Genomic DNA, 24,261 nt, shown 5'->3' with positions numbered 1-24,261 from the left:
AGTCGGTCTGAGAACTGGCATGAAAAATAGCTATTTCATACTACTAGTGTTCGCTCTGTAGACAAAATCCGACCATATACACAGACATGAGTTAGCATGTTGCGATAAATTTTTTTAAATTCTATTAGTAACACCAAAACTCTTCGAAAACTACCACTAAAAATGTACTAATACGTTTTCATATTAAGAATATTTAATAAATACTAATAAAATTTGTAATAAGTTCGTAATTAATGTTTTTTCATAATTTTTGAACGCTTAATGGTTATAAATAATAACAGTTAATCTCATGTAAAGTCAAATTCTTTATTGAATTTGAATGGGTTGCACTTGGTAATTGACCGTCAAAAAATATATCAGTCCGGAAATAAACACTCCGGGGACCTGAGAGGGAAGGAGGAAAGATTACGTATAACATCAATAAAAAACAAATTATACTTTATTCAAATAAGCTCTTACCATTGAAATGCCATTTTACAAGATTCTGGTTCAGAAGATACATACATTTTACAGAGAATCCTCAACAAATTTAGTATAATATTTATTTGAAACCACAACAGGAGAATGTGTTAACTTTTACCACGAATTGTAAACCAATCCTTACATCCCCGATGCGTTTTATATCCTATATGAATGTTAATTGCATTGGCTCACTGATACTTCAAACCAACCAGCCCCTCTGACATTCTGTAACGACTCGGCACTGACACCACACGATCGTTATTTACAGAAGGTGATATACGACATTGATTATAAACAATTATAAAATTTAAACGATACACGCGTCTACTAGCGTAAGTCTAAAATAGCGTATCAACGTAATTCGGTTTTGAACATTTCAGCGAGATACGATATTCAGTTTTTTTTTCTTATGACTTTGATAGATGAATGAGCAAATGGGCCACCTGATGGTAGGTGGTCACAAGCGATTATATACATTGTATGAAATTTTAATCGTACATCTCCAAGCCTTATATATTCAATGCGCCACAGAACCTAGGAAACTAAGTCATTATGTCCCTTGTGCTTGTAGCTACACTGGCTCACTCATCGAAACATAACAGGACAAAGTAATGCTTTTTGGCCGTAAAATATATGATGAATGTATGGTACCTTCCCAGGGGTTAGACAAAATTTTCTCATGCGTTTTTTTGTGACAACAATAAGTGTAACACTTCAAGTTCGAAGTGTGCAACGATTCCCTGTTACTTGCAGTACACGTTTTAAACGATAAAATAGTTTTTCCGTTATCACGAGTAACGTTAAAGTAAGTTACGAATAATAAGTTAAGTAACTAGAAAAATATTTACTTTTAAATTTTTTTTTTTAACTTCAAAGTATATTATAGTATATATTAGGATTATTAATATAATGCTATATTTATTATGATTCTCGTTTCATTATACAGTATCAAATGCATCACAAAGCGCTTCATTTGTTGTTAAAGCGCTTCTAACGATGAATAACGATAGCATAGCGATGCATGGCTGCATTGATTTCTTGGTACGGGTCTTGTTTACTCAGCTCTACAAGTCAGCACTTATCGTCTTCGGTTGCATTTACGTTTTTTTTTTCGTCGATAGCAAAAAATACTGACACGTTTGATGTTTGACTTTTTTTTAATAGTGTTAGAGGTTATCATATTGAACCTTTTTTGGAGTTTAGCTTATGTGACAGAATTTATTTATTGATGATTTATTTTAAAACTGGCAATGGCAATTAAGTAATCTTAATCAAGCTCAATAACTGCTATAATAATAAATATAATAAATAATGCTAATATATAAATTTAATTTATATCAGAAAACGCAAAGAGAAGGTTTTAGTATATAATCTATATATATTTCTTTAGTAGGTGTTACAGTTTCTATATATATATATATAGAAACTGTAACACCTACAAACTTAAAATTTGTCAGGTAGGTTCCTTATAGGGTGTAGACATCCACTAAGAACGGATTTTAGGAAACTCCATCACTAAGAGGGTAAAACTTGGGCTTGCAAGTTTGTTTTTTTATAAATACCACGGGAGTAAAGCCGCAGGTTCAGTTAGTATTATTATATAGCCACGCTTCGCAGTTTCACTCGCTTCTATTGACGCGGCAAGCGTGGATTTGATGTTATTGTCGTAATATAAATACCTATCGCCTATACGTTACAAGGATAACTCGATGCATCTCCCGCGCATCTCGTTTTACGTCGATGATGCTGCACCAGAAACAACAGGCGACAGGCAAGTTGTTGTGACTTTAAAAAAGTATTTTGGACATTTGAGCTTGGATGTAGTCTATACAGCTTTGATTTATTCTAAGTATTGTGTTCATGTATTTTTTATATTTGGTAAAATATATTTTATTGTCTTACATGTATTCCTCGGTGCCAAGGCTTTGTGCAAGCCCGTCTGGGTAGATACCACCCACTCATCAGATATTCTACCGCCAACCAGCAACACTTAGTACTGTTGTGTTCCGGTTTGAAGGGTGAGCCAGTGTAACTACAGGCACAGGGGACGTAACATCTTACCTCTCAAGGTTAGTAGCGCATTGGCGATGTAAGGAATTGTTATTAATTCTTTCAGCCTCAATGTCTATGGGCGGTGGTAGCCACTTACCATCAGGTGGCCCATTTGCCCGTCTGCCTACCTATTACATAAAAAAAAACCACAATAAGAGTCGACATACAACTTATAAATAAAAGAACAAATGTATATATATGTATATGTATGTATAAATAAAATTTGTTTCATAAGAAGAAAAAATCTTGTTTTTATTCGACTAGAAAAATTGGTATTATCGACTTTTCTCAAATACAATATCCATGTTGTATACACGTAAACATTCCCCTTGCTCGCTGTTTATTGACGAAGCAAGCTTAAAAGATCTAAGCGTACACGAAGGGAAGCGACTTTCTTTTATACTATGTAGAGCAGTATCTTTTACGTTTTATATAAACATTGTTGTAACATAAATACATCAGCACGTTTTATCAACGATGCCCCACTGCCTGCCATTTTTGTCTTTATTACTGTTATGTAAATATACTTTACAGCAATTCCATTCTTTTAAAATCCACTTCGTGTCTCACTTAACATAGTGAAAACCGACTTACGTCAACCAGCTACATGTGATATATATATATATATATATATGTACCCTTCACAATGTTAAGAGCCGGTGCTGTTGCGGAAAAAACTGGCCCTTGGAGTAATGGTGCAAAAAGCTTCATGAAAAGTATAACACCACCACTGGTGATAAGAGGGCTGATTCGTTTTTAGCCCAGAATTGCGATTCAACGGGGAAATGCTGCTAGCATTCTTGCCACCATTCCACGCGGTCAAGATTTATACAGTAACTATTTTTGAATTCATATTTGTGTATATTTAAGCACTTGTTATCAATTCTTGTTAATCAATCAATCAATCAATCAATGTTAATTTAAATAAATTAAAAATTAAATATCATAATTATAAGAAGTCGTCACATATCACTTTAATTTCATGATAGTTTTCGATAATTTCGAAATTTGTTCGTACAAAATAACTCTACAGATTAAAAATATTATGCATGAAGGTTTTAAGCGAAAGAAATCGCAAACTGTAGTAACTGCTGGAGATTAAAGATTCCGCAGTTTGAAAGTTTATTAGAGGATGTGAATAGATAAGAATGAATGGGATATTACACAAACGATCACTCATTAAGATAAACGCGTAACGTGAAGCTAACGTGACTGTTTGTCATAACTAGTCGTATACTTATATATAGTACTTGTAGTGATGGTTGAGGTGACGTAGGTCAAGGCGAGGGTTCGGATGAAAATTGAATCGAGGTTAATTACGCTTTCGAAGGATTTTTTGGCAAATTTTACTTTTAAGAATTTTATGTAGTGGTTAGAACGCGTGCATCTTAACAGATGATTTCGGGCTCAAACCCAGGCAAGCACCCCTGATTTCATGTGATTAATTTGTGTTTATAATTCATCTCGTGCTCGGCAGTGAAGGAAAACAACGCGAGGAAACCTGCATGTGTCTAATTTAACGAAATTCTGCCACATGTGTATTTCACCAACCCGTATTGGAGCAGCGTGGTGGAATATGCTCCCAACCTTCTCCTCAAAGGGAGAGGAGGCCTTAGCCCAACAGTGGGAAATTTACGGGCTGCTAATGTAATGTGTAATGTAAATGATAATTTTATATTCAAATGCAAGTTTTTATTTGTTTAGGTTAATGGTTTACAATAATATTGATATGTTTACATGCGAAACAATTTTTAATAAAAATTTATTTAATATAAAATTATTTAGGTAAAATAATTACAATTTTATTTACGCACTTGGTGCTTTTTAGAAGCCTATTGGAGAACCAACCGACAACAAGTACGCACTCTGCCCAATTATAGAATCTCCTAGACACTTAGTATTTTTTATATTTATTGGCTCGATTCGGGGTTTGAACACAGGAGATCAGTCTGCATCCTTATGAACTAGTCATATCTCTCTAGTCTAGCCAACGAGGCATAAAAGACTTTAGACATAAATAGTTTTTATTTAGCTGTGCACCGAAAATCACGTCAATATTTATATTTAATTTAACAAAGATGATTATTTGTAGAGTATTAAGTCTTGATTCATCATCATCATCGTCGGCGCAGCATGTCTTCTTCCATACTTCTCTGTCGGACGTCATCTCACAAGTAACATTCTTTCTAACCATATCGTTTTTCACACAATCCATCCAACCGTAGTTTCATTGGTCGTCCCCTACCTCTATATCCATCCACATCCATTCCCAAAACCTTTCTCACAACACGGTCCTCAGTCCTCCGCATAATATGCCAATACCATGACAGCATGTATTAAGCCTTGATTATGGTCACAATGTGGAAACATGTATTGTTTTTGTTATTAAGTTAGAGATTTGACAAGATGACTGAATTGAACCCATACTCCAGTACGGCTTCATGGTCTTCTAACACGTTGGGTGTCTCTAGCAAGCTTGCGTCTGTATTTTTTACTATGGCACCGGTAGGAAGACGAGCAATTGGGCGTCCAAATGTTAAATGGTCACCACTGCGCGTAAACATTGCTGCCATCTTTCGAACAAAGATCTTGACCACATACCATCGTGTTTTTATGCTTATATTAGAAAACACACACACGCACAGACACAATACTTGAAAGGTGCGATGGACGGCTGTGAATTATTGAAAAATATAATATATATATCTAAATATATCTTCATTCATAGTCGTTATCAATCGTCCGGGCGTCCTCTAGCTTGCGTAAACTATGGAACATTCTTAGTCGTGATTTCATGTCGGGGGCAAAGATCAAACCGTAGGTCACTCGTGACTGGGATAGAGCTGAGATCTATTCAACCACTCAGTAACCAAACCAAATACGTAATAGGAACAACTGCTAATGTTTATTTAATTACTATTATCGTTCATAAAGATTGTATTTATATCATCCTGATCGAGCCAGCCATTGCACAAGAGTGTGTGTGTGTGCACACAGGTGCACTCTCTATTCCTTCGGTCTAATAATCCGATAAGACAATGTGGTTTTCACGGTACAGGAATGAAATCATTGCCATCTTGCTTGCGGTTGCTACGGTTGCTACCGTATTTATCGGGGACTTTTCATAGTTAATATTGCATATCCGGTTCACATCGACATAACGAGAAAAATACCAGTTATGTAAACGCTAAAACATAAACTTTAATGCGCAAAGTTTAATTGAAATCGGCCTTGTTTAGTTTCAACTGCTGTTACAAAAACTGTGCGAAGAAACTATTAAAGAATTATTTATATATTATGGTTTAATTTTATAATTTAACTTTAATTCAATAATAACAACAGTGTTAATGAATGATAACAAATTGTATAACATGACGTCTTTTTTTAAAACGTTAGTAAATATACACTCTACGTCGATCGTCCGATAAATACTTCACACGTAAATACTTCAAAGTTTATTCCACAAGAGCATTGAGTGTTTAATCTGTCACACTAACTGTTTACGTAAATATTCACAGGATGACTAACAATTGAACGCGATATCATCTGTATTTGTGAATTTAAAAAAAGAATGTTAAATTGTCTATGATATTAAAAATTAAAAAGAATAATATTGTAAATGTAAAAGGAAATAAATTAAGGATGTTACGAAGTAACAAACTGTTTATGTAAATTATATTATTTTGTTACGTTACAGTATGATAAACGAAATAAGGAATTACTTATATTCCTATTTACCCCTCCTTTTAAGCTTTACACTTGTGTTAGGAGTGGGGACGACGACAGCCTTAGGGTTTAGAATCGTCAGCCGCTATTGACGCTTATTATAAACTATATATTTGTAATTTATAAAGATGTATCAAGTAGTTTTAGTTTTTTCTACTGCGGAAGGTATCAGATTTCAGCAGGCTATGTAGAATTTTAAATTAAAGAGCTAAGCTCTTTGATTTAAGATCAGCTCGTTTGTTGTATATATATATAACTAAAACTTGCTTGCTGTTTCACTTTAATTAACTCTATATTGCGCTAAGTGTCGTAAACCTTAAGGCCTTAATTGTATCTTTTAAGTAAGGAACTCAACTTAAGGCATGCTTGCATGCGAGTAAGATTATTTTCTGAACATATATATGATATATTACTTGTTTAACCATTACATAATAAATAATCAAATTGTTAGAGATAAGAATCTTTTCTTATATCGTTCTTTCGTACATAGCTCGATGTAACTTTTTAAACTTAGTTCATGAAATCTATAGCATACGTAAAAATAGCAATATAGCTTTAAAACGATACTTTGCTATAAATTTTCTACAGGCGAACTGAATTGCAAATTAATTTTATTAATAATACAAAAATATATACACGTATGCTTCAGTTCCTGTAATTTTAATTTAAAAAGTAATCAATCAATGGATAGACTTACCAAATTCCAGTCTCCAAAACAAGGTCGATCGTCTCAGGCAGTTCTAATCTGAAACCTAGAAAAAATACACAAATTTTAAACTTTTGAATAAGTTAATAATTTTCTAGAGTTAGTAAAGTATTAATATTACTTAATATTTACATTATAACATGTTATTATAAAATATATAATTGAATGTAAAAACATTGAAACAGAAAAAAAAAATCAAAATATACTTTATTCAAATGGGCGGCTACAAGCAGTTTTGAATCGTCATTTAATAAACTATATTAAGTGAAGCTAGCTAGCACCGGTACTGAATGTAGATTCCACCGAGAAGAACTCAGTAGTTACTCTTTTTCAACATTTTAAATATTTAAATAAAAAGTTATTGTTAGTGTTATTGTTGAAGTCTATTGTATTGTGGACATCATATTAGGAATAAAAAAGTAGCCTCGTTCTTCTTTGGAGTTCAGACTTGCTTCTTACCTAATTTAATTTAATTCCGTTCAGAGGTCTGGTCGTGTAAGAGCAACAGACAGACTAATCTACTTTCGTAGCTATTGGCTATTTTAATAACCATACATTTCTATGTTTAACATCTGGAAGACATCCCGTGTCGGCCATCATTTTTTCTTAAGCAGAGGCTTAATTAAACACATTTGTTTTTTTTTTATATAATATAGGCCAATGTATTAGCTGATGGTAAGTGGTCACAGCCGCCAATAGACATTGGCTACGTGAAAAAAAAATCTTACAACGCCAAAAATGTTATGTATCTTGTGCAGTCACATTTTTTATTTCACCCTTCTATCATGAACCGATGGTCATACAAAATATTAGTTTGGTGTATTTGTGACCAGTGTATGGTACCTACCTATCCAGATGGGCTTGCACAAAGTACTACCAACACTAAAATTAATAATATATATTTATATATATACTTATACAAAAATAAATGGATTGCTTAAATAGCTAATATTATTTCTAAATATTTAAAATATTAAGGAACGTAGTGCACTTACCATCCGCGATTATCCTTTGTATAATACTAGCCATATCTTTGACTTCTGCCGCGTAAAAATTCTCACCAGTATACGGTGTTATACCTAAATCTGTAAACGATAAGGGTCATATTCCTGTGCAAATATCAACAAGGTTATCTGATGAAAAGTTTAATTCGCTAAAAGTTCTAGTACAGATTTATACATCAAGCTTGTTGTCGATGTAGCCAATCACAAGAGGGAAGATAAATGAAGACATTTGACATCGAATTGACGCGATACCATTGGTCGAGAGCTTGGATATTGCATGATATTTGCTATGGATTCGCGAAAATATCTATTTTGAGTGTCGGTAAATTTGTTATTGGAATTTTAGTAAACAAATTAAAGTGGATACAAGTAATGTTGTCTTAGATTTTCGCGATTATTACACATTGAAATAAAACTGTACCATATACAGTCTGCCCGTGACCACGAACACTGCAAAGTGCTCGAAACGTCGGGATGTTAAAATAATTAATATACGCGATTAAATCCGTTAAAAACTAGTTTTATTTCAATGGATACAAGTAGTTACGTGGAATAGTCTTGTATGATAACTTAAAATATATTCATCAAGTACAAGTTTGTTGTAATATATGGATCAATTAGCAAATCGCATGGAATATGTAATTATATGGTTTGTTTATCTTTATTCCTTCTTCGATTGGAATATAAATATATATATAGTTAGTGAATTTCGCATATTACTTTCTGACGAAAGTTGTGTTTAGCGGTGCGTTTCGATTAGTTCTTTATCGTATCTTAATTAAATTCGTCTTTTGATCATTTATGTCTACATAAAAGGTACACGCCCTAGTAAAGTAGTGTGATGTTCAGTGAGAGTCAAGCGTAGCTGTCACGCACACCAAGGTAATAAAGTTGGCTTGTTTGTTTTGGTTCTTTTACAGCATGAAGCTCTATCTAGATATAATATATTATATAATAATGTATGACTATTAACATTAACATATTGACTATATCATTAAATCATTTATCACATACATTCGACTTTGAAAGTTACGAAACGTTCTTCAAAATTTTCTTTTGAATTACGCCTCGTAAACAATTCTACCATAAGAAAAACGAGTCGTTTTCTTGAATATATATATTGTAATCGGATAAAGTATGTGCGAATTACAGGAAGCTTTCAAGTATCGCACTGTACCTATTAGAGGTGTGAAGGTTCTAAAGCTTGTTACAAAATCTCTTGAATATTTAAATATGTAATTTCAACAGTGATATATGAAGATTTAAATGTAATTTTGTATCAAAAGTTTCGTTTGAATATTAATTGCTCGATTATCATGGCAATTTTTTATTTCTTTAACAATTTTTAGCCGCATGACGTCATGGCATACCACCATGGATCCGGTTTTCCGTATAAATTTAACTTATTTAATTATAATATTTTTATCTAACAACGAAATTACTTCGATACGATTGTCTAATATATTTATAATTGCGAGAACGATTATACTTTATGGAATATTTTCGATAGTTTTCTATAATAGTAATTGTCAAATGGTGGTAACTTCATGAATAAACTTTATGAACTGATGTAACAAAATGTATACTCATAAGTCATAAAAGCTTATTCGTGTATACACGCGTGCGCGTGAGTGCGTACACACACACTCGCAAGTCTGTCCATGTATAAATTGAATCACGTAATTATATTCGTAATATTCTATATTTACAAAAAGCGATCGTATATAGGCGAATGGTGAAATCGAAAATCATTAATGCAATACTTTCGCCCGCCATTCAATAATGGATGGGTCATAAATTTGGGAACAAAAATACAATTTTTTTTTTAAAGAACATTTGCTCTTATTAATTGATGTCAATTTAATAGTAAGAGTTCTTAAGCAAATATAGATGCTGTTCTTATAAAGTGTTATAAAAGGATACAGTTAACCATGTCGACGATAGAGCCCGGGTGGTCGGGCGGCGGAGGGGCGGGTTGAGCACGCGTCACCGCGCGCAGAGTGTATGCGCGCACGTACTCCTTGCGTAAGTCGTGGAAACGGGCGTAGTACGTCGGTAGCGTCAGCTCCTTGCTGCATGCTTCTGGATGGAGACATTGTCTGGAAATAAAGGCAAGAGATAAATGTGGCAGATAAATTGTCAGTTTTTTTTATGAAAATCGTTGGCGGACGAGCTTATGGGCCACCTGATGGTAAGTGGTCACCACCGTCCATAGACAAAGGCGCTGTAAGAAATATTAATCATTCCTTACATCATTTATGCGCCACCAACTTTGGGAACTAAGATGTTATGTCCCTTGTGCCTCTGATTACACTGGCTCACTCACCCCTCTAACCGGAACTTTTTTATAGCTTCGGTGAGTTGGGCAAATGGGCAACTTGATGGTTAGTGGTCACCACTGCCCCGACTAACGACCTCCGTGGTCGAGTAGTTGGTTTACATGGGTATGCCACTCCGAAGTCCCGGGTTCGATTCCCGGCCGAGTCGATATAGAAAAAGTTCATTACTTTTCTTGAGTATGGATGTTTGTGGTACCGTCGTTACTTCTGATTTTCCGAAACACAAGTGCTTTAGCTACTTACATTAGGATCAGAGTAACGTATGTAATGTTGTCCAATATTTTTTATTTATTTATTGGCATTGTAAATATTAAACGTTTTTTAATTTTTAAGTTGGTACTACCAACCTTGGAAACAGAGACGTTATGTCCCTTGGACCTGTAATTACTGTCATGTCTCTTACAAGTGGTTTCTCCCAGACTATCTGATCAGTGTAACGTTATATATTATTATGTATACATAAAAATATCGCTGCAAAAAAGGTCGTTGAACTCATAAATTATTCAGCAGGCAATATGTTTATTTCAACATTTGAAGGTAGTTTGATACATGCTTAATTAAGTTGCCTAAAACGAAAGCATGGATCAGAAGGCTTTTGTAAACTTATCTAAAATTTGATCGTGTCGTGATATAATATTTTATTTAGCTAAGCCTTAGTTGTCTCGCTCAATCCTCCCCATTATTGAAAGTTGACTGACAAATGGACCTCCTAATTGTAAGTCACCGCTGTCCATAGAACCAACCTTGGGTACTAAGATGTTATGTTTCTTGTGCATGTAATTATAATGAAACTCATTCTTTAATTGCTGTTTGGCGTTGGAATATCTGACAAGTGGATGGTACCTAACCAAACGGCCACGCCAAACCCGTACCAACAAGTAAGATATTTTCAAGGTTTCCTCATCGTTATAAGAAATCAGAAGGACTTAACAAAGGATTAACTTGTGAATTTAAAGTGAATGAACTGGTGTATTCATGTTGTCGACAGAACTGACGGAACTTAGATAAGCATGGAAATATCTGAACAAATAGAATCGCATGATTACATCTATGAAATCAAGATTTTGTATTTCGGTTTACAAACATTGTTATCGTCTGATAACAACCATCCCATGAGGAACGTGGATGACGCACGATGTTTTCGATATGAAATATGTTAATAGGACTTTTCATAGTTATTTAAAAGAACTTAAGATTCTTTCGAGCATAAATATTATGATGATTATGGAGCCGTTTTTCGGTCACGCGCGACAAAAGAGATTATTCAACTCAGGTTACATTAAGGTGAACATATCTTTACTGAGACGAATTAAATTAACTCAAATTATATTTGTTTAGTTGGGAATTGGTTTGTTTTCTTATGATTTGAACCTTCTGTTAAAGTTTATTAAAAGGCGGTACGGAACATTATAGTGTAGTAATAAAAGCGAATACGAACTCCCGGTATAGATCTGTTAACTGACGCGTTACTACATGTTAAAATTTCAGCGAGCATAACTATATATAGCTTCTTATGGGAGGGTAAACCGCTTCGTTACGTAACGCGTAACGGCGCCAGTGTGTCTGGCTCATACTCTCTCTAAACTGCAGCGCTAGCGGTTTTTTGGACAATTTAAGTTATCATTGCCGTGGGGCGTTTCCGCACACGTTTTTTTTTTGTTGATTTTATGTCTTATGTCTTAAATGAGTCATTTCACGCACACTAAGACATCTTGAAATTACGAGCGTCACTTATGCTCAAGTACGCCGATAATTTTACGTGTAGGCCTTCATTAAACAGATGTACAGAATAATAATTAATAATCATAATAAAATGAACTCTTTTTCTCGTTTCGCACTACCGAGATTTTGTATTCGCTTTTGTTGCTACACTATAATGTTCCGCGAGCTCTATCTGGCTTAAGCCGTTAAATATTAACATGTGAAGATAAACAAAAGCTCATTTCATAATTGTTATTAAAGTGATGATATAATTTATTTTAAATATTTCTCTAGTGTATTTCTGATTGATTCTATTTATTGTTTCAATATAATGGAATTTTTCTTTTATACAACATGGGTTACTCTAGCTGTGTGTATCATCGACCACAAATATTACGTAATTTTAAACGGCGATGATTAACGTAATTGCACCTATTTAGCGTAATGGTCTTTGTGCAACTTATTTTGCGGACTGTATTTTTTTAAATGACAAAAAAATTAGTCAATATTGCAGTAGCGGTAGTCATTTTCGCTCACTGACATAGTTGCGAAACCCTACAATTCTACTGACATATAACGGACACGATACGTTTCCGATACTATTTCGATCCAACTTCGAACAAACGGCAACTGGATCACAACAACGACAGCATTTCGATTCGATGGTAATAACGATAATATTGATTTGTTAGTAGAATTTCCCCTGAAGAAAATGGCTGATACTTCTGAAAGTATCAAAATTTAAAATATGACCATTGACCAGTTATCATTATGTTACATTGCTATAAATATAATCGTATATGTTATCCCGATTAGCTATACCTAGAGCTGAGCTAATTCTACGTGTAACCGCAAAAAAGTTACCACATACATACTTAGTAGTTAGTACAGTCGAAGGTACAATTTTGGGTAAACTGGCTGTAACTTATAAATAATTGTTGCCCGTGGCTTTGCTCGCGGTTTAGGGGTTGGTTGTCATGTGTTAGGTACAAAAGGTAGCCTACGTCCTTCCTTGGAGTTTAACTTTGGTTCAGACAGACAGACAGACAGAGTTACTTTCACATTTATAATATGTATGAATTTATAATAAGTATGAATATAGTATAGATTAACCATAGCTCGTATTATTTGAAAATAATACTGGCACAGATCTCCCCAATATGTTACATGTTCTACACGGAACATGAAAAGAGAGCCGGCGCCATTTTAACCATCGATTCGATAATCAAACACCGCTAAACGAGAATGTCAGACATCACAGCAATGGCTGATAGCAATGAGAAGGGGAACACAAACGATCTCTTTGTAAAATTTCGACGACGCATATATTCGTCTTACGTTAAAGCATATGGAAGGACGTTAACAGTTAGACACAGAGCCGTCTCAAGCTGCGCTGGGGGCCCTTGGGCACCCATGAATTTGGGGCCCTTTTGCTAGATATTTTTTGGTTTAATTTGGTAAATTTTTGGTTCTTCGGGGCCCTCTCAGGATGGGGGCCCTGGGCACGTGCCCCATGTGTCTTATGGTAAAGACGGTAATGGTTAGACATACAACATAGGGAGTGTTATATGTCTGACTTATTGCCTCCAATGGTGACAAACGGTTAGTTTGTTTGTTTGTTTTTTGTTTGATACATCAATTGGCGATTATAGGGGAAATACCTTTAGCATTCTTGCTAGCAAACACGCGGTTATCATTTGTACAGTAGTTATTTTTTACCTTGATTCGTATTTCTACCGAATATTGTGTATATAAATAAAGATAATCACATACAATGGAATTATTATCAAATTAAATTAATTCGTAATTGCAGATAATTATCAATATATTAATAGTAGCTAATCAAAAATAATAATTGTACTGCATATCACAAGATAATAAATTTTACACGTAAGTTGTATAGAATTAGTATATCACAGATTTTAAATTTATAAAATATGTAAAAAAAAATATTCATGACATGATATGTACATACATTTGATGCTGACTGTACTTAATGTTGCTTATAATCTGTGGTTTTATAAACATTCACCGTTTTTGTTCATATTTCTAACAAGATGAGATTGCGACACAGTTCGCGTGAATTTTAATCTACCTACGTTTTCCATATATGTTCATCTTACGTAGTGGAATAATCTGCAGTCCCTCTTTTAAGAGGAATCGCGGCATTTATCCACTACAGGGATATTTACTAGTTGGTACTTCTACTTTCTGGCGGTAGGGACAGTTGTCTGGGTGGGTAACAGCCACTGACCGGTGTGTTCCTGTTCAAAGGGTGAGTGAGCCAGTGTAACTAGGACCACAAGGCACATAACTTCTTAGTTACCAAAGTTGGAGACGCATTAATGTAAATATTTAAGATAGTGACCATTTAAGATTAGGAAATTTAATTGCCAGTCTCCAGACCTCTTTTAACCAAAAATAACCCACATAACTTATTCTAATCACTATATAATATACATAAATGAACAGCCATTGTTGTTTAACATAGAATTAACAAACAGTTCGTTGGGCGAGACCGTAAAATTTTAAATAACAAAAATAGTCAATAGATTTCAAGTGCCGATAGGAAATAACAAAATCTTTTCACAGTAAGCACTGACTCCGGATGTAGGGGGCAGATTACTATCTACATATATCATATACGTATAATTAAACTGGGGGTCAATCGCTTGTTTGTATGCACATGTATAATTTTGGATTATAGGTTTTTTATAGTTCCTAGGCGCGGTGATTTTTGAACGTTCGTGTGTATAAAATGCATGTTACATATTTGAAAAAAAAAATATATATATACATATATAATTAATAGATTAGAGAAAAAAAAACACATAGAACGTTTTGTAATATTAAAAAAAGGAATAGTTTATCTTTTATATGGCGCATACTTTATGTCAAATTCGTTGTTATAAATGTAAACTTTTTTGATTGTAACGATATTGGCTTATACGGTTTACTTTAAAAAATAGTGGAAACTTTTCATCATGGACCTTTTTCATCTGGGCAGGGTTAGACCCTCAATCTTCGTCTAAGATTCACGTTTAACGACGGGGCCATCTCGCTTTCACTTAGGTTACGTTATTTATAGAAGAAACATCGGTAGGTCGAATGGCGTCGTGATGTGCACGCGTCCGCACCACAATATGAACCGCATAACAACAGAATTACTCGATAAAATACATAAGAAAAATCGGAACTTTTGGAATACATTTATTAAGATAAGAAATAATAACATTAAGTGCTTAAATATATACAAATATGAAATTCAAAAATAGTAACTGTATAAATCTCGACCGCGTGGACTAAAAACGAACCAGCCCTCTTGTCACCAGTGGAGGTAATAGGGCAAGCTAAGCCCTAGTGCTCTTATGGTCCAGAACTCTAGCACAAGCTAAGCTTAATTGGAGGGATAAATAGAAATATCAGTGGTCCCAAAAAATTGGGGTTATTAACTTTTTTAATTAAAAAAAAAAACATTAAACAGAATACCTATTATTGGAAGTTACCTAATATTTAGAAGTTACATTGAAGAATAAAACCGCCTTCAACTTTATTTCTCAAATAATGATATACTACATCTTCAGTTTTTGTTACTTGAAATAATCTTTCAAATGTGACCTTTTGATTTTACTCCAAAAGGGTTCGAACGGATTTCATTTGAAAAATAAAATAATAATATTAATTAATTTTGTAATGTTCACATTTATTTTAATGTCACACACCGTCTTCACTAATTTTTATTTTATTTATATTTTTTATAAATCTTATTTTCCCGCGCTTTCGCGATGTGTGTCACTCGAAATGACAGATGCATAAATACACAGATAATATATATTCATATTAAATATAAATCTAATACAAATTAATATATTATTATAGTATTTCTGGAGCACAATACCTGCCGTGTTAACTGTGATTATTATATACTTTTTCAATTTGTCAAATGGATGTAAATCGCCTATGACCATGAACATCGGCAATTGTTTAGATATAAATTAGGCCATCATTGCAAACGCACTGAATATCTGGCCTGTAGTGATTACAGTTATCAGCTCACTGACAATTACAGCGTAATACACGCGCTCTTATTACTTGACAATAGATCCAGCGAGGTTATTGTCAAACAGTCTGAAACAGAGCTGTTTGACTGAGCGCGCGCATAAACTTGGTTAAGGGTGCGTTAGGATAATATCGGAAGGGGGAAGACCGTATCGATCGAATTTGCGGCTGATTCTATCTTTTACATGATCTCCAGTCAATACAAGCAGTTTTATTAGTTTGAAATGCTTGGAGAACATGGTCAATAATAAGGAAGACGAAAAAGGAGGAAAGTCGTATTAATTGCACATAAAATAATCAAATAAATTTCAATTCAACGGGGAAATGCTCCTAGCATTCTTGCCACTATTCCACGAGGTTATAATTTGTAGAGTGACTATTTTTAATTCTCATTAGTATATAGTTATGGCTCTGATATTAATAATTATTCGTATGTAAATAAATTTACATCAAAGAAAAGTTCTAATTGCTATAACCAATCTCCTACAGACAACATTTAGCATAAGAAAAAAAACAATAAGGGATTTTGCAATTGCTTTAGGTACTTATGCAGTAACAAAATATATACATATACATATACTCGTAAATTATTATAACACATATAAACACGCTCAAATCTATACATATAATAAAATTGGAGTGTCTGTTTGTAATATTAAAATAACCGCTTTTTACTAAATGCATATGTTTACACGTTACATATACCAAAATGACATTTTTTTTCTATCTGTCTGTCTGTCTGTTTGTTCCGGCAAATCTCTGGAACGGCTGAACCAATTTTGACAGGACATTTACTGGCAGAAAGCTGATGTTATAAGGAGTAACTAAGGCTACAGCGATAACTGTACGATAACTTTTTCAACTTTAAACTTTTACAAATTCAAACGCACACGAAGTCGCGGGCATAGCTAGTCAATCATAAATTCCATCGGTACGATCTTACCCCCTTGTCGACCTTGCCCCAACGCAAAAAAAATTCTTCGCAAATGTGTTGTTTAATTGTATTAAACGTCTTCAATCATTATTAAATAGAACTCATTATATATACGTGAATTCTGATTTGTGGTTTGTTACAATTACGACGTTGACAGAAAGTAATACGATAATGAAAGCGACATTGTTTTCGAGTTTGAACATAATAGTCTCAGAGATTGGCTTTGATTTTGTCTTGGCTGTGGAAAATGATTGGTCAAACATCTGCCTTACGAGTGACGTCTTTTGGGAATAGTTTAGAGAGATCGACCCCAACGATCACTATTCGTTTCAAAATAAGTGAATTGTATTAGACCCAAGGCCTCTTTTTGAGAAGTTTTGGAACGTATATCACGACGCCACTTTAATGCGGGTTGGTATATACAAGTAACTTATTTTCATCCTATACGTGCAGCTTTCCTAGTGATTTTCTAATCACTGTTCGTTAGTTCCCATCTATGAACCCTTACAAATTAAATCAGATATTTCGCTTTAATGTTAACTATTTTTTGAGGATGTTACCAATGGCCTCATAAATAATTCCTGCTTTTTCAAGTGCAATACCCTTGAACTAACAGTTATTTTTTTTAAATTTCTAATTACTATGTTTTTTTTACATTACATTACATTAACAGCCTGTAAATTTCCCACTACTGGGGTAAGGCCTCCTCTCCCTTTGAGGAGAAGGTTTGGAGCATATTCCACCACACTGCTCCAATGCAGGTTGATTGAATACACATGTGGCAGAATTTCGTTGAAATTAGACAAATGCAGGTATCCTCACTATGTTTTCCTGCACCACCGCTCACGAGATGAATTATAAACATAAATTAAGCACATGAAAATTGAGTGCCTGGGTTTGAACCCGAAATCATCAGTTAAGATGCACGCGTTCAAACCACTGGGCCATCTCGGCTAATTACTATGTTTAAAATTAATTAATAAGCAAATGCAAGATTATCTGCGGGATTTTTCTATGGAAACAATTAAAACATTACCTCTTTCATATGTAATGTCGATAAAATATTAATAATAAAATTATGCTAATGTAGACTCACCTGAGCGGCGGCTGTCCGTCTGTGACGAGCCTGAAGAGCGGGGAGTGAGGGTCCACTTGTAGCGAACGCACGAACTCGTCGAACTGAAACGATCGTAGATTTAAATTAGCTTCTGTATTATTTAAAAACTTAACCTCAGCGAAGATATATAATAATTTTAAAGATATAAGATGTTAAATAACAATATAATAACTACAAAAAAGAACAAAAGTTTTGTGTGAGAAGTTTCGATGGCATCTGTGTATTACAATTGAAACCCAATTCACATGCTAATATTGAAATTACAAGAAAATTCACAACGAAGTTTGAATATATTTTAATATATACTCAATAATATGAAAATTGTCGTGTTGAATTCGCCATGATGGATTATAGTATCTTTACGCAAACGGTATTGTTCGAGAGAGTTCGACAAAATCTAAAGTCAAAATAATGATGTACTTTATTTGACTCGGCTTATACGAGCACTTATCAAGCGTCTTTTTACAAATTACTAAGGCAAATTTATCAATACTAATTAATGACATTATATATTAGTAATGCTTAACCAATAAATTAGTAAACCAATAGTCATAAAATATACATCAGACGATGCGACGCGTTTTGGAACGTATGCTTGTACGCAGCACCACTTGCTTTAAATTTGGACTATTAACATGACTTCATCATCTTGTTTATTCTGAATCGGATATAGCGTCTACCGAAAACAACTAAAAATAAGCTTTATCATGAATAAAATATATATGTCGAAGTGTAAAAGTTTAATTAGGATTTATTTATTTTTATCGTACATGGCAACATCGTCGACGTATGACGTAGACAAAACTTGACAGTCGAAAATGTCATAGTTAAGGGAATATAATATGAGCCGAGATGGCCCAGTGGTTAGAACACGTGCATCTTAACCGATGATTTCGGGTTCAAACCCAGGCAGGCATCACTGAAATTTCATGTGCTTAATTTGTGTTAATAATTCATCTCGTGCTCGGCGGTGAAGGAAAACATCGTGAGGAAACCTGCATGTGTCTAATTTCAACGAAATTCTGCCACATGTGTATTCTGCCAACCCACATTGGAGCAGCGTGGTGGAATATGCTCGAAACCTTCTCCTCAAAGGGAGAGGAGGCCTTTATCCCAGCAGTGGGACATTTACGGGCTGCTAATGCTAAAAAAGGGAATATCAAAAAAGAGGTATTACGAACTTGAACGAATAGACTTACATTTCGGATATCATAATTTCTGATAATGGGTTGATGCCTAACCCCTTTCGATATAATATACATGAAGTAATTAAAGACAATTATTGATTATATTTTATATTTAATATATACATGAATATCAACGAACTAAATCCAAGCTATTTTGACATCTCATATAATCATGTACAGTATATAAGGGCCTATTTATGTCTTCTCCATCGCACGTGACATTGGCGAAATAATCTGTGTCTTTTTGGCACAAATAAAAGCCAGAAAAAAGAAAAAAAAGGCCTATTTATTAATATTTATTTTAAATTAATTCGCTAAGTGTAAAACGGTTTGCCGTATTTTGTTATACAATCGAATATCCTACTAGAATCATTTGATATTAGCGATGTCAAAAACTTGGAATACAAATATTCTGTTTCATCCATTGATTTCATATTAAATGACATAAGGAAGTATACACATGTAGGTACATCGCTAAGCCGTAGTCGGGTAGAAATACATTTGTAATGTGATATTTTATCGGTATAACGACGCATAAGTTAATTCAAAGAGACGTCACATTGCGGTGAATAGCGCAGTTATGTGTTCACCCACCGGCAGGTTCAGCCATGTTTGGCGAGGGAACGAACCGGTTTGAACCGGCTCTGCCTAGATAATAGAATTCGGAAATGACGATTGTTAACCGACTGCAAAAATGTAAGTATATAATTGTATTGAACGAATGGAATTTGTGTAAAGTTTAAACGGAAACCAAAGAGTTTTAAATTAAAAATCAACAGACAATTTTGTCAAACTTAAATAATAAGTCAAAGAAAATATTATTTAATGTCAAATTATTATATATATATATTAATAAATCCAAGTTACTTTTTTCGTCAACGGTACTTTTTCAAATGTGTTTATTTTAAGTATGATTTTTGCACCGTTGCGCGCTGTTTCGTTCCTTGTTCAGTTAGCTTATAATAAAGGCAAGTCCTGCGCCTGCACGTGTTAAAGGGTGACCGAGGGCAATGTTTTATGGACGTACATTTATATTACGCGCATGAGCATAAATAAAGAGTCGCTTGTATCTACACAAAGTTCAAGAGAGACATGAATTGTGTAATATTTTTAATGTTAGCTGTTTTTAATCGCATAGAATTTATATGTTTTATTTTATTGGGATACGTACGTATATGGAACTTACGGCAAAGTTTCCAAAATAAATCTTTTTGGATGGAATAGGTGGCAAACGAGCAGGAAGCTCATCTTATGAAAAGTGACTACCACTGTCCATGGAGTTCTGCAAGGCTGGCTTGCAGGTTCATTGCCGGTCTTTAGGGTATGAGTTGGCTCTCGTCTTGAAGGTTGCCAAGTCTGTTCGGAAAAACCGACACATACACGCAGACCCCTCCCTTGGTAATCATCATCAATAACACTGGCACACAGATTCAGTTCGCCGGTAGACCAACAGATGAGCCTGTGCACGTGGGCACAGAACTACCCTCTCTTTTTTAATCTTTGCTAAAGTCCTAAGTTATAAATAGATAAAACGCCATATAGATATTAGAGTTGATTCCACGCGGACAGAGTCGTTATTTAAAAATAGATATTTAAATGATCGTTAGTGCGGTAGTAATAAGCTTATCTAGGCTAATGGCGTTTCCGATTTCGTCTATAGGTAACCATTAGGAAGTTAAGAGTTATGTAATTATATTCTAATGCAGTTATATTATAATCACGATAGAATCATTTCTATATATCGAGGTTATGTAGTTAATTTAATCGTAAATACACGAATATGAAATTCAAGCTGGTCACGTTAAGTCAAAATTTAAAGCAGGTGAATCAGCTAATCAGAGCTCTATTTTTTTTTTATGTTATAGGTTGGCGGACGAGCATATGGGCCACCTGATGGTAAGTGATCACCACCACCCATAGACAATGGCGCTGTAAGAAATATTAACCATTCCATACATCGCCAATGCGCCACCAACTTTGAGAACTAAGATGTCATGTCCCTAGTGCCTGTAGTTCACTGGCTCAGTCACCCTTCTAAGCGGAACACAACAATACTGAGTACTATTGTTTTGTGGGGGAATATCTGATGAGTGGGTGGCACCTACCCAGACGGGCTTGCACAAAGCCCTACCACCAAGTAAATAAATAATAATATTATTTAATAAAACCTCTAAAACGCGATGCAACTTCTGGTATAAGCTTTATTGATTTAGTACTTTTGTCATTACAAAGAAGTTTATTTTTTAATCGAAACTACTAGAACAGTCGGCGACGTGAGATAATCGCGTCCGCTCCGTGACGATGGGAAACCGTAGTCTTCCCGGAAGTTGTCGAGCATTCCTCGATAAATAACCGGACTACGTAAGAATAATGATAGTTTTATTTCATATTTTTAATATTATAAAAAGTCAAAGATATTCCCTTTTTAATGGTCAAAAACGTATACAAAATAATGTCATAATATGTTCAAATCTTCACGCTGAGTTTATATGTATGTACCTATGCAAACTATTTTCAACATAATTTGTATATGGGATTGTATTCTCTGTGGACCTGTTGTGTCCACAAATATAGTGTGAATCCTCAGTCCCAAATAAAACTGACATGTCAATAATATTTTAAAAAGACCATAGACAATTTTTGTAATTTTTTTTATTCTATATTCGCAGAGTTTTTACGCTGAGGTGGCGTTATTACGCAAGTATCATATTGGTGATCGCAGCGCTTCAAACCTCTAAGTCGGCATGATTTCAAAAGCATGTGCATCTTCAACAACCATTGTCACAATTCAGCAAATTTACATAAGCCTCTCTAATGGATCACTCCGTTAATTGATTAAAACCGTATCAAAATTTGTATACTATTTTTTCGAGCGTATTCCGTTCAGACAGACAGGCAGACGTGTATTTATATATTATAATGATAATTTTTCACAGAAAACGGTCTATGTAATGTCAAAATGCTCGAAGCACTTTCTCCCACCGATAGGCGGATAGGTAATGTCAATAATGTACCTACGTACATTGATAAAACAATTATAAGTATGGAATAAAAAGCGGTCGACCTTCCATCAGTGTGATGAGCCTTAATGACAGTCTTATATTGTGTTTTAATTACTCTTATCATTGTCTCAGATGATTTAATTAATTCTTTTTTTATAACGATGTTTTTTTTTCTAAGTTTTAGGTTCAAGGATACAAGTCTTATTGGCAATTATTATTATTAATGGGCAATTTTAATTTCTATTTTATAATTAATATGTCTTCCTGTCGGAATTTAATCACGGCTTTACTTCCACTGGCGATCCAAAAGACCACTTCAAAAAATATCAACTGTACGTGTTTGTTTTTTTTTGTATCTTTTTAAAGTAGTGCTGTTGGCCCTACTGGCCTTTACAGCTTCACCGAACGTTGACGACGTTAAAGCCTTGAGGTGAACCCTTTCGGGCTCGAGTGACGTTCGTCTTGAGGGTGTGAGGTGGCACCTTGGCTCAGAACATAATCGTTGGGGTTGTACGTGTTTGAAAAGTCGGGACCTCTATATATACCGGAGTGAACCAAACGTAAGCGTGATTTAGAAAACATATTCATACAAAAATTTTGTACCAATATATATTTTTTTCGGTTCCTAATATATTTCCTAACTAAATCAATTCTGAAGGCACGCCAGCGACTTATGGACTACACTCCAGGTTTCTATCAAGAATTCGTAGACAAAAAGTAATAACTATGAATTGTTAGTATTATTCTTCACTAAAATAAACAACTCATGTACACAGTTACTTTATTCCATATATCTTATTTTTTTTGTAACCAATAAATAATTGAATAACGGCCCATATAAATCGTATATATTGAAGGACAACCACAAAGAGAAAAGATTATTCCATGTAATCATTACGCACAAATCGCGATGCAATTTTCCCGCCGAAAAATGCGGGTCGAGACGTTGTGCTGAACGGATACGGGGATGTGAGGTTTTCGAGCGCCATGTTTATCAATAACGCCCAATCGAGCAAGGTCAACGACATACATCAACGTCTAGAACTGAAAACAATAATACATTGTCTTGGGATAACCTTGAAGTCTAGTTTTACTGTGGTAGAAAATAACATATAATTACGTCTACAAAATTTTGACAATAATTTGACAAATTGCTGGATTAGCGATTCGCATTTTGAATGTCATAAAAAAAAAATTAAACCATTTAAATATTTCATACATAATGCATACCGAATTTGTACGGATGAAACAAGCATTTTTTTTTTAATTTAAATAACTTAGAGCCTGGGCTTAGAGGGCTATCGGAGGGTCCAATATACTCAAATACAGACAGTTTATCAAAATCAATTTAGCCGTTTAGGGGTTCAGTGGCATACACACGTACAAAAACGTCTATATATGTATATCACCAAAAAGGTACTAGCAACTCGCTTCCAATTTTTTTCTGATTTCTTATTTAGTCAATGTTCTAAGTCTAAAGCTATCTCAATATAAATGTAACTACTTAATGTAACGTACAGACAGACAAAGATATTTTCACATATTAGTCTGGAGTCTGATGTGAAACTCAAAAGAGATAAAGCTAAACTAAGAATACAAGATATTTTAAATTGCATATCATTAATAATAATCGATGTTTCGGCTGTTAAGTCTGTCTGTCTAAACATGCAATTAAGTTAAATCTTTAGTAATATTATAAATAGGTTTGTTTGTTTGTTTGTTTGTATGTAGAAGGAACTAATCCAATTCCAAATAAAAATCTATTTAATAAAATTACTATTCTTTAATTATAATTTAAATACCTGCTACATAACACTATCTCTTACAGCTGTGGGTTGGCTGGAAGAAGTTTCTTTTAGAAATAAGCCTGCCATTGTGAACAATAATTTCATTAGTAAAATTACTATGTAAAATTTCTCAGTGCAATAAAGAGTATTATATATGTATAAAATTTTCGGAAAGAATTGACTCT

General features: G+C 34.1%; 1 protein-coding gene across 2 annotated transcripts in view; it reads right to left on the bottom strand.

Annotated features, from left to right (window-relative positions):
• LOC125073587 (RNA-binding protein fusilli) overlaps positions 1-24,261 on the bottom strand; it is a 95,738-nt gene that overhangs the window by 22,659 nt on the left and 48,818 nt on the right. For both annotated transcript variants that reach the window (XM_047684465.1, XM_047684466.1), the window contains exons 3-6: positions 18,080-18,162; positions 9,874-10,049; positions 7,942-8,031; positions 6,938-6,992 (exon numbers count right to left, since the gene is read on the bottom strand). In XM_047684465.1, coding sequence (XP_047540421.1) covers positions 6,938-6,992; positions 7,942-8,031; positions 9,874-10,049; positions 18,080-18,162 — 404 coding nt within the window. The remainder of the gene's footprint in view (positions 1-6,937; positions 6,993-7,941; positions 8,032-9,873; positions 10,050-18,079; positions 18,163-24,261) is intronic.

This window comes from Vanessa atalanta, chromosome 24 (genome assembly GCF_905147765.1).
Source record: "Vanessa atalanta chromosome 24, ilVanAtal1.2, whole genome shotgun sequence".
NCBI lineage: Eukaryota > Metazoa > Arthropoda > Insecta > Lepidoptera > Nymphalidae > Vanessa > Vanessa atalanta.
This window is presented reverse-complemented; position numbering and strand designations above follow the sequence as displayed.